At 43.5% G+C, this 20,580-nt stretch overlaps 1 protein-coding gene across 4 annotated transcripts in view; it reads right to left on the bottom strand.

Annotated features, from left to right (window-relative positions):
- The window catches only part of COL14A1 (collagen type XIV alpha 1 chain), a 193,363-nt gene that overhangs the window by 70,939 nt on the left and 101,844 nt on the right, over positions 1-20,580 (bottom strand). For all 4 annotated transcript variants that reach the window (XM_077271151.1, XM_077271154.1, XM_077271153.1 and 1 more), the window contains 6 exons: positions 18,682-18,804; positions 16,327-16,476; positions 6,788-6,904; positions 3,683-3,829; positions 3,363-3,437; positions 1,300-1,439 (listed from right to left, as the gene is read on the bottom strand). In XM_077271151.1, coding sequence (XP_077127266.1) covers positions 1,300-1,439; positions 3,363-3,437; positions 3,683-3,829; positions 6,788-6,904; positions 16,327-16,476; positions 18,682-18,804 — 752 coding nt within the window. The remainder of the gene's footprint in view (positions 1-1,299; positions 1,440-3,362; positions 3,438-3,682; positions 3,830-6,787; positions 6,905-16,326; positions 16,477-18,681; positions 18,805-20,580) is intronic.

Here is a 20,580-nt window from a genome sequence, read left to right as displayed (position 1 = left end):
CCCTCCTTCCAAGATGCTGCCAATCACGGCTCAGCAGCGTCTGAGATTTAAAGACTACAAGATAAGATGCTGAACTGTGATTGGCAGCATCTGGGCTGGAGAGGTGAAAGAACACACCCCCACAAAAAAATGGCGAACAAATGGTCAGCTGAACTTTAAAGCAGAGATTTCACATGCTGCTCTCTGGAAGAAATAAATGTCAATATCTCTACAATGGAGCGGTGTAGAGCAAAATGGAAAAGAGTGTCAGCATAAGGGGAGCTCAGGGATGTTTTACAAGGTGTTTCGCTAAATTTTTTGAGCAAATGACAGGTCTTTTTTTTTTTTTTTAATCGTCCAGTCCTTCCCGAATGCTTTTATAAAGAATTTTAGGTAAACTAGCTTAGGGTTTTTCTTTCTTGACGTTGACAATGCTTAATCAATGAACCTCCATAACCTCAGCTCACTGAATGGATTGTGGTGTTGTTACATGTGCCACCTACCATTCATTGCTGACCACCTCATTGTGTATTACAGGCTTATTTTAGGTCATGTAGCTTTACAGAATCTATGTATCTTAACTTCTCTCACTGACGCTTTTATATACTGCACCTTAGTCTCTGTTAAAATGGTTCTCCATGTTCCTGCAAATCTGGCCCATAAGTATGTAATGGAGCGGAGAGACCGCTTCAGCACCACCTTTCCATAGTTTCCCCGGTCACTGAGTAATGGGATGCAACAGTGATGGCCTACGCTGCTACAGCCAATCAGAAACCTCACCTGTCTTGTACTGCTTGGCTCTACATGGCTGCCGAAGTCAATGATTGGCTGCAGCGGTCATGTTTTGTAACTGGGACATCACCGCTGTAACCCAAGGCTTCCATTATGGAAGGTGTGCAGATTGTTTTGTAGGATGCCTCTGTGATGAAGACTATAGTCAACTGTTATAGAATACCGTAACAAAAAGTATGCTGCAACATACCTGCTAGTAAACTACTAAAAGTACACCTTTTTATCATCTGTTGGCTGCACTGGGAAATTCGTACAGAACAAATTGTGTGTGAACAGAGCCTAAAGACTCGTTAAAGGGTTGATAGTTACTTGTAGGATCTCTGCTTCCAACAGGAGAAACGTTACCCCTTAGACTAGAGCCTAACTAATAATTTGTAGGCTATCAGTCAAGAAGTACTCGAATGTAGAATTATTATAAGCAGCAAAAAGCTTATATAGATTCTGGACTTGGGGTTTGTTCATCAGAAGAAAGATGTCTGATCATCGATGGTATCTCAGTCGGCCACAGATGATGTTGTAGGATCTTACCTGGGTTCCATCGGGGCCTATCTCGTCCATGGCTCCGGCAGTGCTGTACAGGAAACGGATGACTTTGTGGAAGTTGTCATCTCCGATGCTCCACGATCCATCCACAAGGAAGACGAGATCGGCTCTGGCGGATTTACACACTAAAATATCGGAAGCGTTTAGTAACCAAATGAGGGTGACGGTACTAATAACATGTGCCTATATCTCAACATCCAGTGACATTTTGGATATGTTTATTGCTGTTTTCTCAATATGAAATTACCTCTAGCAAATTGGGAGGAACATACAGAATTTTACATGTTTTTTTTGGCCAACATCATAAATATGGCAACTCCACCAATTAGTCAACTAAACCGTAGGACAGCAAATACAGGGGGCAACATTATGCGAATTCTGATCCCAGATTCGGTAAATTATAAAAGCAGCAATATTTGGATAGTGACCGTCAGTACAACAAACTTGTTATCAATCAAATGAATATCTCATCAGAAAAATGTTTCTTTCTCCACTTATGAGCCTCTTCCCCCCCGTAAACTCACCTCAGAAGGCTAGTTGACAGCTGACCTCCCGCACGCTTGGCAGTACCATGCCGTGAGTCAACTGGTATTACATTTTTATATACTTGTGTGAATAAGACCTTACACAGCAAGCAATATTGGCTAAACTCTTAGGGACGATTCATTTTGTCATTTGCACCTCTTTTGTGTCTAGTTTTTGATGTTTTTCGTGTGTTCTTCATTTGCTCCTTATTCTTTTAATTTGCGCCTTTTTCAAATCTATTTTACGTGTGTTAATTTTCATGTGTTCGTCATGAGCATTTTTCGGAGGTTTAAGATGTTTTTGGTCGATTCATCAATTGCAACTTTTTAAAAAGTTACAAAATTTGAAATTTGGGCTCAAATGTACTCCAGGCCTCCCTCATCCCCTTGAGTGGTTTTATGTCCATCAGGAATTTTTGTGCAAATTTTGCAACATTTTTACGGAACTTGTGACTTTTGGGGCTAAAAAGGTGCAAATATGGTAAGAGATAAAAATGAAGAGCTTTTTTTTCAAAATAATTTATGAAGCACACTTTAAGGATTTGGCACTAAGAATGAATGCCACAAGACAAAAAAAAATATTACTAAAGGAAGACCTGTAAAAAAAAAGGCAGACTTTGCTTTTATTTTATTCCCAATGATCAACTGAGTATTCATTTTTTTTTTTTTTTCAAATATAGGTCTTTTTAGTAATGCTAATTCTCATGCTCTTTACTCAGGGGCGGTGCTCACAGGGAACTTATGCAGAACAGACTAAAGACACGCCCCAGAGGAACCTGGAAGCAACGCCCCCCCTTGTAAAGACCATAACGATTAGCACTAAATAAACAGTCCCGTATCTCTGTAAACATACGGCGGACTAATGCAAATGACATACACAAAGACCATGAGGAATATAATAAGAGCGAAAACTGGCCATTTTTGACCTGGTGACAGCTTTACCTTAAATGATCAATTGGGGCCTTTTTAAAACATATTGATCAAAGCAGGGGTGTCCAACCTGTGGAATGAGGACCAGCGCAAAAACATACATTTAAAATATTAATGAGTATATAGAATCGGCCCTCGAATTACAGGTCCATCGCCCCAAATCATACTAATGCCAAATTTTCAATAAAATATATTTTATTTAAAGCTGAGTGCTCAGTAGCGCTCTCAGACGGCATGCTGTACAGGCACGCACACACTGCTTTACCTATAGACTGAGCGTGGTGCGACAGCCTTTTCGAGACCCTACACAGTGTAAGGTGTGGTGGGATGGTTACTTGCTGGAATGTCTGTCTAAAGAAAAAAGAGAAACTGCACTGATAATGGCAGTTCTGCATAATCAGTACAGCTTCCTAGAGAAGAAGGACCTTTGGTGATATCATGGTCATATGACCAAAGCTTATTGCGTGGCCCAAGACAACTCTTCATCTTCCAGTATGGCCCTGAGATGCCAAAAGATTGGTTACCCCTAAATTAGAGTGTGTTTACTACCAATTAATAGTTAAAATGTGTTGAAAATTAGATTATTGCTGTTACCTTCTCTGGCGGCAGGAATAGTTGGAGGAGCAACTGTTGCCGGTGGTCGGGTTGGTGCAGCAGTTGGCACTGGCACTAAGAACAAATGGAAGGTATACATGATAATCATAAAGCGCATCCCATATACTGACATAATCAGTGCGGAGCGGTATAATAGACAACATGTACGTACATAATATATACAATTAATGGCCAACTGCACTATATTCATGTCGCCCAATACTCTATATCGGTGTAAAGCTACCATAACCAGGAAAACTAGACTGCAATACTTTTATTCTAAATACAGTATTACGTAGAATGATAATCATGCAACATACATGTAGTTTCCACAATGCTCACTCCGGGACCTTCGCTGTCTTGGATTTGCGCATAAACGGTGATCCTGTATCTAGAATTTGGAAGAAGTTCATAGAAACAGTGTCTAGATGTCCCTCCAGGAAGGTTGGCCTCTTGCTTGGATCCATCTGTATGAAAAAGTGAAAGAACACAGAGAATGGAGACTGGATGTAAAGTAACTTTATGCCTATAAAGAATAGAGAAGATGTGTTGCGCCCTATACCACATGTTAAAATCTGATGAACTTGAACTGTCTAGTAAACTTTTGTTGGTTAAAATTACTTGGTGTCCCCTGAGTTGTGCGCGGTGGCTCCTGGCGATGGAGGCTTGGAGACAGCGGAGGCCTGCGGACTACATCCCATTGTCCCTGGATAAATCCTAACTGGTTTTCTTGCTATGGTCTATTCTACTGGTTAGTGGGGATCTTGCAGTTGAAACTCTATGGATTACAAACTGATGACGCATCCCACACTTGGGTGTTTGTCCACGACAATCGGGTGTTTGTATGGGACAACACGTTGATGAAGCATCCTGAGGTTGTGGGTCTGTCCAGTATGACACTTCGATCACCTATCCAGAGATTGGGGGTTTGTCCGGGACAATACACTGATGGCCTAGCCTAAGGTTAGGAGTTTGTCTGGGACAACACGCTGATGACCTATCCTGAGATTGGGGTTTGGCCAGGACAACATGTTGACCTATCCTGAGGTTTGAGGCTTGTCCAGGACAACACATTAATGATCTATCCTGAGGATGGGGATTTGCCCGGGACAACATGTTGATGAACCATCCTGAGGTTGTGGATTTGTCCAGGACGACACGTTGATGACCTACCCTTTGGTTGAGGGTTTGTGCAGAACATCAGGTTAGAGTTTGGCTTGGAAAACAAGTTAATGATTTATCCTGAGGCTGGGGTTTGGCTAGGACAAGATTTTGATGATCTATCCTGCCATCCTGAGGTTGGAGTTTGGCCAGCACAACATGTCGGTGACCTATCCTGAGGTTGGGGTTTTGTCCGGGACAACACATTGATGATCGATCCTGAGGATGGTGATTCATCCAGGCAAACATGTTGATGATCCATCCAGAGGTTGTGGTTTGTCCAGGACGACTCACTGATTACCTATCCAGAGGTTGGGGGTTTGTCTAGGAGAATATGTTGATGACCTATCTGAGGTTGGGAATTTGTCCGGGACAACCCATTGATGACTTATCCTGAAGTTGAAGGTTTGTCAGGGACAATATGTTGATGTCTTATTCTGAGGTTGGGGTTTGTCCAGGACAATTTACTGAGGACTTCTCTTTGGGATGTCAAACCTCTTTAACCCTTCTGATCTGCTATACAAATGGATCATAATGGTTTACATGCCCTTTTCTTGGATAAATCCAAACTAGTTTCCCAGATTACTGAGGATCTTACAACTGAACCGCCATAGATCCCATATTCATGATGTATCCTAAGTTTGGGGGTTTGTTAAGGATAACTTGACGATGACTTATTTTGGGGTTTGCCCAGGACAATTCAATGATGACCTATCCTGAGGTTGGGATTTTATCCAGGACATGTTGATGACCTATCCTGAGGATGGGGACGGTTGTCCAGGCCAGTACAATAATGTTACCTGTCTGGATGTACAGGGCACAACATCTGTACTTACTCTTGACCTGGGCACCAAGATTATTCTTCCCCTTTCCACAATGAATAGCCAAAGCTACGGAAAGTTTAATGATTGGGCAGTGTTATTTGTGTTCTACATGACTGTATGAATTGTGCACTACGAGACGCCGTTATCACAGCGTAACAATAGAAGATACTGCACAGGGCTCCATTAATCCTAAGGATGGTATTGAAGTATGTTATATAATATGTCTCTAATTTAGCTGTTTTTTCATGAATCTCTTTTCGGGTATACTCAAATTAGGCGTTAAATCAAAATCCATTTGAAATTATTAATATGACCGATGTTAACTAAAAACAAGTAATCCATCCAACAGAAGAACAGCATGTCCCACCTACATACAGCTAATTCATAAATCCAATGTCAGCTTCTAGTAAACACACTGCATGTCTTGGATACGAGTAGCCGTATCTGGACTGTTTCGCCCCATTTTCAGATATGAGTGGCTGACAGAGGAATGTAATATAATATTGTAGTAGTAAGTTTACAGAACTATAACCAATGTTGGAAAAACAGCAGATCAGGCGAATCTGAAGTTCTTGGACAGATTATCCATTACTCCTCCAAAGATTTTTTTTTTACTGTAGAGAAAAAACAACTTCTACAATTTGCTGGCTGGAGAAAAAGTGCATTTGTATAACCCTCGGTAGAATTTTACTTCGCCTCCACTTGTCTTTATAATTGTCAAGCTTTGTCAAGAACCCTGAAGTCTGTCTGAAGAATACGGACATTTTCAGATACAATTTTTGTTTATTCAATTGCAAACATTTTGGAATCAAAATATTTTTTTCATTAAGTATTTTGCACAATTCTGTTTTTATAGGCTCCTTAATTTTGTTTGCACATCGCTGGCTGCAAATATCAGTTAAATGCGAATCTGTCAGTGAGCTTGTTCTCACGGGGAGTTTTCCTCTGTTTTCTGGACTCCTATGTGCTGATTTATGACCACAGACCTCATCAAACTTGAGCTGAACTTTGAGGTGGTCATAAATCAGCACAGAGGAGTTCAGAATAGGACTAATGAAACAGTTATAAACTCCCCATCAGAACAAGCTCAGTGATGGATTCTCAGTGAACTCATTGTGCAATGTGTAAGTAATCAACAGCCTGAAAAAGTGACCGTAAATGGATCTTGAGAGCTTTTTGGTTTTAATTAAATCCAATAGATTTTGTCTCTAATCCCCTAATTGTGTCTCATGTGATACAAGTGATATAATTCCATCTTATAATAATCACATGTCCAAGCAAATCTCTCCGAGATCGGACAGCAATGCATGGACTGGCCATGGCTCTCCCAATCCGAGCATGGCGGACTCATAGAAATACATGAATCTGTCACATTCAGATTGGGAGAGCCCTTGTCAGTCTGCACGAGCCCTAGCAAGGACCATCCCTTATCATACATACCTCTTAGTGACTCAATGATGATTCTGTAGGACGTTGCATGTCTCTGCTGCTGCCACTGGGAGCAAATGCTTGTCATCTTAATTTGATAGGCGCTCAGATTGGTTACTCCGAGGTACACTGTAAAGTAATCATAGACACTGGAAGGATTACAACAGTGATAAAAAATAATAGGACTTTAAAAAATTGGTTAAATGAGAAATTATATGAAAAAAAATCACCCATACATACAGTATAAGGCCAGTGTTGCCTTCTAAGAATTAATTGCCTTATGATGAAGACTTCTTTTTTAAATCAAACGGACTGTAAATTATTTGATCCTCACAAGTCTATTTAGTTTTACGTCTCCCAGTAATATAGGCTGGATGTGAGCTCTGTGTTCTCCCAGTAATATAGGCTGGATGTGAGCTCTGTGTCTCTCCCGGTAATATAGGCTGGATGTCAGCTCTGTGTGTCTCCCGGTAATATAGGCTGGATGTGAACTCTGTGTCTCTCCCAGTAATATAGGCTGGATGTGAGCTCTGTGTCTCCCAGTAATATAGGCTGGATGTGAGCTCTGTGTGTCTCCTAGTAATGTAGGTTGGATGTGAGCTCTGTGTCTCTCCCAGTAATATAGGCTGGATGTGAGTTCTGTGTGTCTCCCAGTAATATAGACTGGATGTGAGTTATGTGGCTCTCCCAGTAATATAGGCTGCATGTGAGCTCTGTGTGTCTCCCAGTAATATAGACTGGATGTGAGTTATGTGGCTCTCCCAGTAATATAGGCTGGATGTGAGCTCTGTGTGTCTCCCAGTAATATAGGCTGGATGTGAACTCTGTGTCTCTCCCAGTAATATAGGCTGGATGTGAGCTCTGTGTCTCTCCCGGTAATATAGGCTGGATGTCAGCTCTGTGTGTCTCCCAGTAATATAGGCTGGATGTGAACTCTGTGTCTCTCCCAGTAATATAGGCTGGATGTGAGCTCTGTGTCTCCCAGTAATATAGGCTGGATGTGAGCTCTGTGTGTCTCCTAGTAATGTAGGTTGGATGTGAGCTCTGTGTCTCTCCCAGTAATATAGGCTGGATGTGAGTTCTGTGTGTCTCCCAGTAATATAGACTGGATGTGAGTTATGTGGCTCTCCCAGTAATATAGGCTGCATGTGAGCTCTGTGTGTCTCCCAGTAATATAGACTGGATGTGAGTTATGTGGCTCTCCCAGTAATATAGGCTGGATGTGAGCTCTGTGTGTCTCCCAGTAATATAGGCTGGATATGAGCTCTGTGTGTCTCCCAGTAATATAGGCTGGATGTGAGCTCTGCGACTCTCCCAGTAATATAGGCTGGATGGGTTGTGAGCTCTGTGTGTCTTCCAGTAATATAGGCTGGATGTGAGCTCTGTGTGTCTCCCGGTAATATAGGCTGGATGTGAGCTCTGTGACTCCCAGTAATATAGGCTGGATGTGAGCTCTGTGTGTCTCCCAGTAATATAGGCTGGATGTGAGCTCTGTGTCTCTCCCAGTAATATAGGCTGGATGTGAGCTCTCTGTGTCTCCCAGTAATATAGGCCGGATGTGAGCTCTGTGTCTCTCCCAGTAATATAGGCTGGATGTGAGTCCTGTGTCTCTCCCAGTAATATAGGCAGGATGTGAGCTCTTTGTCTCTCCCAGTTATATAGGCTGGATGTGAGCTCTGTGTCTTTCCCAGTAATATAGGCTGGATGTGAGCTCTGTGTCTCTCCCTGTAGTATGGGCTGGATGTGAGCTCTGTGTCTCTCCCTGTAATATAGGCTGGATGTGAGCTCTGTGTCTTTCCCAGTAATATAGGCTGGATGTGAGCTCTGTGTCTCTCACTGTAATATAGGCTGGATGTGAGCTCTGTGTCTCTTCCAGTAATATAGCCTGTATGTGAGCTCTTTGTGTCTCACAGTAATATAGGCTGGATGTGAGCTCTGTGTCTCTTCCAGTAATATAGGCTGGATGTGAGGTCTGTCTCCCAGTAATATAGGCTGGATGTGAGCTCTGTGTCTCTTCCAGTAATATGGGCTGGATGTGAGGTCTGTGTGTCTCCCAGTAATATAGACTGGAAGTGAGCTCTGTGTACTCCCAGTAATATAGGCTGGAAGTGAGCTCTGTGTACTCCCAGTAATATAGGCTAGATGTGAGCTCTTCGTTCTCCCAGTAATATAGGCTGGTTGTGAGCTCTGTGTGTCTCTCCCAGTAATATAGGCTGGATGTGAGCTGTGTGTCTCTCCCAGTAATATAGGCTGGATGTGAGCTCTGTTGTGAATTTGGATTCTGGGCTCCCCCGGTGGCTACTGGTGGAATTGAACTGGTGTCTTCATCTTCTTTGTTCACCTGTTCCCATCAAGATGTGGGAGTCGCTATATAACCTTGCTGCTCTGTTAGTTGCTTGCCGGTCAACAATGTTATCAGAAGCCTCTCTGTGCTTGTTCCTGCTCATAGACAACTATTAGATAAGTTGGACTCTTGTCCATGTTTGTTTTTGCATTTTGTTCCAGTTCACAGCTGTAGTTTCGTTACTGTGTCTGGAAAGCTCTTGTGAACGGGAATTGCCACTCTGGTGTTATGAGTTAATGCCAGAGTTTTAAAGTAATTTCTGGATGGTGTTTTTGATAGGGTTTTCAGCTGACCATGAAAGTGTCCTTTCTGTCTTCTGCTATGTAGTAAGTGGACCTCAAATTTGCTAAACCTATTTTCATACTACGTTTGTTATTTCATCTCTACTCACCGCCAATACATGTGGGGGGCCTCTGTCTCCTTTCGGGGTATTTCTCTAGAGGTGAGCTAGGACTAATATTTTCCTCTGCTAGCTTTATTTAGTCCTCCGGCTGGGCTGGGCATCTAGAATCAACGTAGGCATGCTACCCGGCCACTGCTAGTTGTGCGTTAGGTTTAGTTCATGGTCAGCTCAGTTCCCATCTTCCAAGAGCTAGTTCCTATATATGCTTATGCTATGTTCTCTTGCCATTGAGATCATGACAGTTTGACCGGCCCGCAAAGTGTTAATTGTTTGGGCTGAAGCAGGAGAAAAAGAAGTGTTGAAGGGAAATTTTTTTTTTCCCCTCAGAGTTTTGCTGCCTAGCCCTTAATTGCTGTCTAGCTGCTTCTTACCTCCTCTTAACCCTTGAATGCTCTGTGTCCACCTGTTTGTAATGGATCTTCAGAGTGTAACTGCAGGTTTGAATAATCTCGCCACGAAGGTACAAAATTTGCAAGATTTTGTTTGTCATGCACCTGTATCTGAGCCGAGAATTCCTTTGCCGGAATTTTTCTCGGGGAATAGATCCGGGTTTCAGAATTTTCGAAATAATTGCAAATTATTTTTGTCTCTGAAATCTCGCTCTGCCGGAGACCCTGCACAGCAGGTCAGGATTGTGATTTCCTTGCTCCGGGGCGACCCTCAAGACTGGGCTTTTTCATTGACACCAGGGGATCCTGCGTTGCTCAATGTGGAGGCGTTTTTTCTGGCCTTGGGGTTGCTTTATGACGAACCTCATTTGGAGCTTCAGGCAGAAAAAACTTTGATGTCCCTATCTCAGGGGCAAGATGAAGCGGAAATTTACTGCCAAAGATTCCGTAAATGGTCTGTGCTTACTCAGTGGAATGAGTGCGCCCTGGCGGCGACTTTCAGAGAGGGTCTCTCTGATGCCATTAAGGATGTTATGGTGGGGTTCCCTGTGCCTGCGGGTCTGAATGAGTCCATGACAATGGCTATTCAGATCGATAGGCGTTTGCGGGAGCGCAAACCAGTGCACCATCTGGCGGTGTCCACTGAGAAGTCGCCAGAGAGTATGCAGTGTGATAGAATTCTGTCCCGAAGCGAGCGGCAGAATTTTAGACGGAAAAATGGGTTGTGTTTCTATTGTGGTGATTCTACTCATGTTATATCAGCATGCTCTAAGCGCACTAAAAAGCTTGGTAAATCTGTTTCCATTTGCACCTTACCGTCTAAATTTATTCTATCTGTGACCCTGATTTGCTCTTTGTCATCTATTACCACGGACGCCTATGTCGACTCTGGCGCCGCTTTGAGTCTTATGGATTGGTCCTTTGCCAAACGCTGTGGGTATGATTTAGAGCCTTTGGAGACTCCTATTCCTCTGAAGGGGATTGACTCCACCCCATTGGCTAATAATAAACCACAATACTGGACACAAGTAACTATGCGTATTAATCCGGATCACCAGGAGATTATTCGCTTTCTGGTGCTGTATAATCTACATGATGATTTGGTGCTAGGATTGCCTTGGCTGCAATCTCACAACCCAGTCCTCGACTGGAGAGCTATGTCTGTGTTGAGCTGGGGATGTAAGGGGGCTCATGGGGATGTACCTGTGGTTTCCATTTCATCATCCATTCCCTCTGAAATTCCTGAGTTCCTGTCTGACTATCGTGACGTCTTTGAAGAATCCAAGCTTGGTTCGTTACCTCCGCACCGAGAGTGCGATTGTGCCATAGATTTAATCCCGGGTAGTAAATACCCAAAGGGTCGTTTATTTAATCTGTCTGTGCCTGAACATGCTGCTATGCGAGAATATATAAAGGAGTCCTTGGAAAAGGGACATATTCGTCCATCGTCATCTCCCTTAGGAGCCGGTTTTTTCTTTGTGTCAAAAAAAGACGGCTCTTTGAGACCATGTATTGATTATCGGCTTTTGAATAAAATCACTGTTAAATATCAATACCCATTGCCGTTGCTGACTGATTTGTTTGCTCGCATAAAGGGGGCCAAGTGGTTCTCTAAGATTGACCTTCGTGGGGCGTATAATTTGGTGCGAATCAGGCAGGGGGATGAGTGGAAAACCGCATTTAATACGCCCGAGGGCCACTTTGAGTATTTAGTGATGCCTTTTGGTCTTTCTAATGCTCCGTCAGTTTTCCAGTCCTTTATGCATGATATTTTTCGCGATTATTTGGATAAATTTATGATTGTGTATCTGGATGATATTCTGATTTTTTCGGATGACTGGGACTCTCATGTCCAGCAAGTCAGGAGGGTTTTTCAGGTTTTGCGGTCTAATTCTTTGTGTGTGAAGGGTTCTAAGTGTGTTTTTGGGGTACAGAGGATTTCCTTTTTGGGATATATTTTTTCCCCCTCTTCCATTGAAATGGATCCTGTCAAGGTTCAAGCTATTTGTGATTGGACGCAGCCCTCTTCTCTTAAGAGTCTTCAGAAATTTTTGGGCTTTGCTAACTTTTATCGTCGATTTATTGCTGGTTTTTCGGATATTGCTAAGCCATTGACCGATTTGACTAAGAAGGGTGCTGATGTTGCTGATTGGTCCCCTGATGCTGTGGAGGCCTTTCGGGAGCTTAAGCGCCGTTTTTCCTCTGCCCCTGTGTTGCGTCAGCCTGATGTTGCTCTACCTTTTCAGGTTGAGGTCGACGCTTCTGAGATCGGAGCTGGGGCAGTGTTGTCGCAGAAAAGTTCTGACTGCTCCGTGATGAGGCCTTGTGCCTTCTTTTCCCGTAAATTTTCGCCCGCTGAGCGGAATTATGATGTTGGGAATCGGGAGCTTTTGGCCATGAAGTGGGCTTTTGAGGAGTGGCGCCATTGGCTTGAGGGGGCCAGACATCAGGTGGTGGTATTGACTGACCACAAAAATTTGATTTATCTTGAGACCGCCAGGCGCCTGAATCCTAGACAGGCGCGCTGGTCATTATTTTTCTCTCGGTTTAATTTTGTGGTGTCATACCTACCGGGTTCTAAGAATGTTAAGGCGGATGCCCTTTCTAGGAGTTTTGAGCCTGACTCGCCTGGTAACTCTGAGCCCACAGGTATCCTTAAGGATGGAGTGGTATTGTCAGCCGTTTCTCCAGACCTGCGGCGGGCCTTGCAGGAGTTTCAGGCGGAGAGACCTGATCGTTGCCCACCTGATAAACTGTTTGTTCCTGATGATTGGACCAGTAGAGTCATCTCTGAGGTTCATTCTTCTGCGTTGGCAGGTCATCCTGGCATTTTTGGTACCAGGGATTTGGTGGCAAGGTCCTTCTGGTGGCCTTCCCTGTCACGAGATGTGCGAGGCTTTGTGCAGTCTTGTGACGTTTGTGCTCGGGCCAAGCCTTGTTGTTCTCGGGCTAGTGGATTATTGTTGCCCTTGCCTATTCCTAAGAGGCCTTGGACGCACATCTCGATGGATTTTATTTCAGATCTGCCTGTTTCTCAGAAGATGTCTGTCATCTGGGTGGTGTGTGACCGTTTTTCTAAGATGGTCCATTTGGTTCCTCTGCCCAAGTTACCTTCTTCTTCCGAGTTGGTTCCTCTGTTTTTTCAAAATGTTGTTCGTTTGCATGGTATTCCTGAGAATATCGTTTCTGACAGAGGGACCCAATTCGTGTCTAGATTTTGGCGGGCATTCTGTGCTAGGATGGGCATAGATTTATCTTTTTCGTCCGCTTTCCATCCTCAGACGAATGGCCAGACCGAGCGGATTAATCAGACCCTGGAGACATATCTGAGGTGTTTTGTGTCTGCTGACCAGGATGATTGGGTTGCTTTTTTGCCATTGGCGGAGTTCGCTCTCAATAATCGGGCCAGCTCTGCCACTTTGGTGTCCCCGTTTTTCTGTAATTCGGGGTTTCATCCTCGATTTTCCTCTGGTCAGGTGGAATCTTCGGATTGTCCTGGAGTGGATGCTGTGGTGGAGAGATTGCATCAGATCTGGGGGCAGGTGGTGGACAATTTGAGGTTGTCCCAGGAGAAGACTCAGCTTTTTGCCAACCGCCACCGTCGTGTTGGTCCTCGGCTTTCTGTTGGGGATTTGGTGTGGTTGTCTTCTCGTTTTGTCCCTATGAGGGTCTCTTCTCCTAAGTTTAAGCCTCGGTTTATCGGCCCGTATAAGATATTGGAGATTCTTAACCCTGTTTCCTTCCGTTTGGACCTCCCTGCATCCTTTTCTATTCATAACGTTTTTCATCGGTCATTATTGCGCAGGTATGAGGTACCGGTTGTGCCTTCCGTTGAGCCTCCTGCTCCGGTGTTGGTTGAGGGTGAGTTGGAGTACGTTGTGGAGAAAATCTTGGACTCTCGTGTTTCCAGACGGAGACTCCAGTATCTGGTCAAGTGGAAGGGATACGGCCAGGAGGATAATTCTTGGGTGAATGCATCTGATGTTCATGCCTCCGATCTGGTTCGTGCCTTTCATAGGGCCCATCCTGATCGCCCTGGTGGTTCTGGTGAGGGTTCGGTGCCCCCTCCTTGAGGGGGGGGTACTGTTGTGAATTTGGATTCTGGGCTCCCCCGGTGGCTACTGGTGGAATTGAACTGGTGTCTTCATCTTCTTTGTTCACCTGTTCCCATCAAGATGTGGGAGTCGCTATATAACCTTGCTGCTCTGTTAGTTGCTTGCCGGTCAACAATGTTATCAGAAGCCTCTCTGTGCTTGTTCCTGCTCCTAGACAACTATTAGATAAGTTGGACTCTTGTCCATGTTTGTTTTTGCATTTTGTTCCAGTTCACAGCTGTAGTTTCGTTACTGTGTCTGGAAAGCTCTTGTGAACGGGAATTGCCACTCTGGTGTTATGAGTTAATGCCAGAGTTTTAAAGTAATTTCTGGATGGTGTTTTTGATAGGGTTTTCAGCTGACCATGAAAGTGTCCTTTCTGTCTTCTGCTATGTAGTAAGTGGACCTCAAATTTGCTAAACCTATTTTCATACTACGTTTGTTATTTCATCTCTACTCACCGCCAATACATGTGGGGGGCCTCTGTCTCCTTTCGGGGTATTTCTCTAGAGGTGAGCTAGGACTAATATTTTCCTCTGCTAGCTTTATTTAGTCCTCCGGCTGGGCTGGGCATCTAGAATCAACGTAGGCATGCTACCCGGCCACTGCTAGTTGTGCGTTAGGTTTAGTTCATGGTCAGCTCAGTTCCCATCTTCCAAGAGCTAGTTCCTATATATGCTTATGCTATGTTCTCTTGCCATTGAGATCATGACAGAGCTCTGTGTGTCTCCCAGTAATATAGGCTGAATGTGAGCTCTGTGTGTCTCTTAGTAATATAGACTGGATGTGAGCACTGTGTGTCTCCCAGTAATATAGGCGGGATGTGAGGTCTGTGTCTCCCAGTAATATAGGCTGGATGTGAGCTGTGTGTCTCTCTCCCAGTAATATAGGCTGGATGTGAGCTCTGTGTCTCTTCCAGTAATATAGGCTGATCGTGAGCTCTGTGTCTCTCCTAGTAATATAGGCTGGATGTGAGCTCTGTGTCTCTTCCAGTAATATAGGCTGGATGTGAGCTCTGTGTATCTCTCCCAGTAATATAGGCTGGATGTGAGCTCTGTGTATCTCCCCCAGTAATATAGGCTGGATGTGAGGTCTGCATCTCTCCCAGTAATATAGGCTGGATGTGAGCTCTGTATCTCTCCCAGTAATATAGGCTGGATGTGAGCTCTGTGTCTCTCCCTGTAATATAGGCTGGATGTGAGCTCTGTGTCTCTCCCAGTAATATAGGCTGGATGTGAGCTCTGTGTCTCTCCCAGTAATATAGGCTGGATGTGAGCTCTGTGTCTCTCCCAGTAATATAGGCTGGATGTGAGCTCTGTGTCTCTCCCAGTAATATAGGCTGGATGTGAGCTCTTTGTCTCACCCTGTAATATAGGCTGGATGTGAGGTATGTGTGTCTCCTAGTAATATAGGCTGGATATGAGCTGTGTCTCTCCCAGTAATATAGGCTGGATGTGAGCTCTGTGTGTCTCTCCCTGTAATATAGGCTGGATGTGAGCTCTGTGTGTCTCCCAGTAATATAGGCTGGATATGAGCTCTGTATCTCTCCCAGTAATATAGGCTGGATGTGAGCTCTGTGTCTCTCCCTGTAATATAGGCTGGATGTTACCTCAGTGTGTATCACTTGCTTTCATGTATCAGCACAGCTTCTATCCTGCATTTATTTCTCTGTGCTTAATCCATGTGCTTTCCTCTTTGTCAACAGCCTAATTTTTTACTGCCTCACCTGAGATTATATACTTTCTTTCCTCTCATCTGTGTACAACCCTTTTCCCTCCCTATATCTAGCACTGAGATGAGGGATGGGGAGAGAAAAGAAAGACATCAAAATCATGCGCAGGCGCTCTGACAGATATGTAATAGGTTTACAAAAGCACTCGGCCAGATAATGGACTTAGGCTACGTTCACATTTGCGTTGTGCGCCGCAGCGCACAACGCAAACAAAAACGCAGCAAAATGCATGCACAACGCTGCGTTTTGCGCCGCATGCGTCCTTTTTTTAATTGATTTTGGACGCAGCAAAAATGCAACTTGCTGCGTCCTCTGCGCCCGGACGCGGGCGCCGCAGCGACGCATGCGGCGCAAAACGCAAGTGCGACGCATGTCCATGCGCCCCCATGTTAAATATAGGGGCGCATGACGCATGCCCGCCGCTAATGTGAACGTAGCCTTACAGATACTCTGCAGCAGCAAAATGTGGAAAAAATGAATGGACGGTTTAGAAAGTTACTTAATTTAGCATTTAAAAAGCAAATAAACAATGTAGTAATTCTATGTGAAGGTGTGCATAAAAGGCAGTAGAACATAAGGATTTTCTTACAAGTTTTGCCCACTCCAGTTAAAGGCTCGCTGAATCCTGTGGGATAAGACGCTAGGACCTTTAAGTTATATTCAGTCCCGCTGAGAAGGTTGAGAATGAGCATGGTGTTCACATCATCTCCAACGAAGGTCTCCAGAGCCGCGCCAACTCCTGAAAATAAAGTCCAGAACCCCAGATCATCACCGGCCAACATATACTAAACCCTCGGATAACTTACACCATTCTCATAAATTTAGAAACCATCCACACCCCTGACACGTCCAATCCAAGCACAATATACCCCATTCATGTGGCCCGTGAGATCCCAGCACACGGAAATGTAACACTTGGAGATTTCAGATCTGCAAATATTTATTGATGCGAAAATCTATTTTTTTCTCATCCAAAGCACACATTCATAGAAGAAATTAAGTTTAAGAATTTTTATTCATTTTTAAAAAATATTTTAGATTTAATATTTATTATGTAAAATATTAATATTTTATTATCAGCTATGAATGAAAAAAAACTGATAAAAAACACCTGACGATGTTGATCAGAGGACACAATGTCATGTCTAGGGGCTGAGTATTAGGAAAACGTGGCTGTTTTCTACTAAAAACAGCGCCACTCCTGTAAACAGGTCACGTGTGGTATTGCATTTCAGACCAATCATTATCAGGAGACACATTTAGATAGACCTTGAGTCCTTCAGTAGAGCCATAGGTAGGCTTCAAAAATTCAATCAGATATGATCACAATGTTTGGACCGGCCGTAGATCTCCTTACCCCAACTCCTAGGAAATTAGCAGCCATGGTTTGGTATTGCCTCATGCCCCTGGATAGACCTTTGGCTCATATAAGCTGAGGACCCCGATGATATCACAGCGATTCTCGCATGATTGATCGCTGCATTCAAAGAGTTAAATGGCAGAGACCAGAGTTTCCTCTGCTCCCTGCTGTTGCAGTGGGGCGGTCACTGTGTATTACATCTATTGACTTGCTCCTACTAATATCGTGTGATCATCAACATAAGTGAACTCATTATCAATTGCCAGCTGGTTAAAGGGAATCAGTCACTAAATTTTTGCCACCTTATTTGAAAGCAGTATAATGTAGATACAAAGACACTGATTCCAGCGAAGTATTACTCACTGGGATGCTTGCTGTAGTTTTGATGAAATCACAGTTTTATCAGCAGAAGATTATCACTAGAGGACTAGTAAACCTGATGCCATGTAGTCCAACACCGCCCCCAATACCGATTGGCTGAATGTGCACCAAAAGCTGCCAATCAGTGGTGTGGGCAGGGTTATACACAGCTCAGTATTCAGAGAACTGCTAGATCTGCAGCAGCTAAAACTGTGATTTTATCAAAAGTGCAGTAAGCAGCCCAGTAAGTAACACATCGCTGGAATCAGGCTTTCTGCCCCTACATTTTCCTGCTCTCAAATGGTATAGCAGAAACCCGGTGACCGATTTTCTTTAACTTTATGACTAAATAAAGAATTTGGATTTTGTAAGGAGAATAATGTGATCTTTAGTAATCACTAATTAATACCGAATAACAGATCTTAAAGAGTTATGATGAGAATAAAAAAGTGAATATTATTGTGATTTTTCACCTTTAGGAACAACAGTTTTGTATATGGGGCTAATTATATATTTTTGCAACTGGGTTTCACTAAAAACATTTGCACCATTTGCTTTCTAGCAGCTTCTGTGTTGCGCTGTCTATTGCCGGCTGCAGAATGAGTTAACTGAGATCAGTCAGTGAGTTCCTATTAATGGTCTGTCAGGGAGTTTGTGACTCTTTTATCTGTCTTTTCCTGAGCTCCTCTTATCTGATTTACAACCACTTCAAAGTTGAATCTGCAAGATAACAAATAGCCTATAAAAACCAAACGGTGAACATTTTTTAATGAGACCCAATTGCAAAAATGATTTTTTCATTTTTTTTCCCCCAAAGGTGGACAACCCCTTTAATCGTACTCTAGCAGTGGAGCGTTTCTCTATTACTGCACTATGCTGCCAGTGTCACTCTATAAACATTTGCCCTCGCTGCCATCTGGAAGCATTAAAATACTTGTGGCGAGCCGCATATTTGAACACGTCTTAGGAGGACGTGGCCTCATCGCAGAGCCGTCCAGACGCTTTCAAAATTTTACAGTGATTTTTTTTGTTGAATTTCCTGGTAGAATAACTTGGACGTGAATTATGTGTCTAAGACTTGGCTTTCGGGATGAAGGATCTCTTACAGAAGTCTCCGACCGTAACACGATGCGCAGAACGTTACTTCATTCCCGGTGGAATTTCTCAATTTAGCGAATATCAAACCCGCTTTGGAGGTAAAATTCTTCCTTCTCGGATTCTTACCGCTCGTAGGCCTGTATATAATCCTGTAGCCCAATGTGGGGGAAGGTGGAGGGTCCCATGTGATCCTCAGCTTGTCGTACCATTCATCGGAGACACGCAGATTCCGGGGAGCAGATAAGGGCACTGCAGAGACAAAGTATTCATCAGTGCGGCCCCCTGGGGCAACGGTATTTCCTTTAATACCCTCTGGACAATTTTCTCAACATGTCCTATCCTATCTCAAACTGCAAATTAATCTCGCTAATTTTCATTCCCTATGTACACGTGAGCGAAAACCTGTCGATCACCTGGAACAGCACTGGGAAGAGCCGGCCAAAAAGCAGGAACGGACTAGGCTTGTCTCGAACTATTGTCCCCAACCGGATCTTCTAACTATAGAGAATATATAACTGGCTGCCATTTATGCTTTCTGGAGTTTGGACAGCATGAATAAAATTATAAAGAATGATCAAATCATAGATCAAAGCTTCTATTTGACCAGGCCAAGCTGAATAAAATGACATCTCGACATCTGCGTTCCAATGTCTTATTCCGGAGAAATCCACAATTTTTCTTAATATGTAAATGAGCTGTTAAGATCTATGGATCGGACATAGATCTCCCTGAAAGTCCCTGCTCCTCCTTGACTTGGAGGTGGTAGCGGCCCTCTTCAGTTTTGGGCACCCTTGGTATGTCCACGCCAGTACAGCAGAGCTGAGCTTTGTTTCATTACAAACACTTCTCTCAGCACTCCTCTAGGTTCTGATCTACTGCGCTTTCCCACACACTGGCTGCTGTGAGATAAAGTGTTAGTAATAAAGAAAAACTCTACAAATTCCCAAAAAAAGAGGGTTTCCCAAAGCACTTCCTCCTTGAAAAAAAACTAACATAAAGAAAACTAACGGTTTGTGCACATGACATCTTTTTCAAGAAAGTGAACCCGCCAAGTTTTTCAATAGGAAGTCGTTTCAGAAAATGATCATAATTTTTTTTCTTTCCCGAAGTATCTTTTTTAGCATTCTTTATTTGTTTCCTGAGCGCTTTTTTGCCATTTTTTTTCTTTTGAGGATTTTTCTAGGCTTTTTGGGGGCATCTTTTTATTGACGTTTTCCAAATACTTTTTTAAAACTCTATTCAACGATGAAAAAAGCAATTGTAATTTTTCAAAACAAAATGCTGTCAAAATGCTCAAAAATATGTCTGAACTAGTAATGGGCAAACCCTTGGAAATTCGGGTCCGGCTGGTTTGGACAAACAGTTAAAAAAAAGTTTAAAAAGTTTTTTTCTGTTACCAGAATAGTACCTGGACCTGGACCCCATTCACATGAATGAGGGGCCCAAACATCCATTGTTTTCCACACTGTCATGCAAACACTGCCACACTGTTTTCCATCAGTCTATGACTGTTGTCACTGATAACAGCGACAGCAGACGCTGGCTGATGGGAGTTTTCATCAGCAGGCGTGTGCACTAGAAATAAATAATAGTAAAAAAATTACATGGGTTCCCCTGTATTTTTGGTAACCAGCCAGGCAAAACTGACAGCTGAAATCCTCAGCTGTCAGCTTTATCCTGGCTGGTTATCAAAAGTAGAGGGTACCCACAGTTTTTTTAAATTATTTAAATAATAAAAAAACAGCGTGGGGTCCCCCCATTTTTGACAACCAGGCAAGCTAAAGCAGACAGCTGTGCACTGTTACTTTCAGGCTGGTAAGGGGCCTTGGATATTGATCGTCCCAGCCTAAAAATAGCAGCTCGCAGCCACCCCAGAAAAGGCGCATCTAATGGGAGTAGTACTCACATAAACCGACGTCTGTGACCGGAGGTAAACTTTTTACCTTCGGTCACAGCTGTAGGCTTATGTTGTAATCTGGCAGCGGGGCACCACAGATCTTTGACCGGCGGTAATGATTTTACCGC

Source organism: Ranitomeya variabilis, chromosome 6, assembly GCF_051348905.1.
Source record: "Ranitomeya variabilis isolate aRanVar5 chromosome 6, aRanVar5.hap1, whole genome shotgun sequence".
Classification (NCBI taxonomy): domain Eukaryota; kingdom Metazoa; phylum Chordata; class Amphibia; order Anura; family Dendrobatidae; genus Ranitomeya; species Ranitomeya variabilis.
The sequence above is the reverse complement of the archived record's forward strand: the minus strand, read 5'-3'. Positions and strand labels throughout refer to the sequence as shown.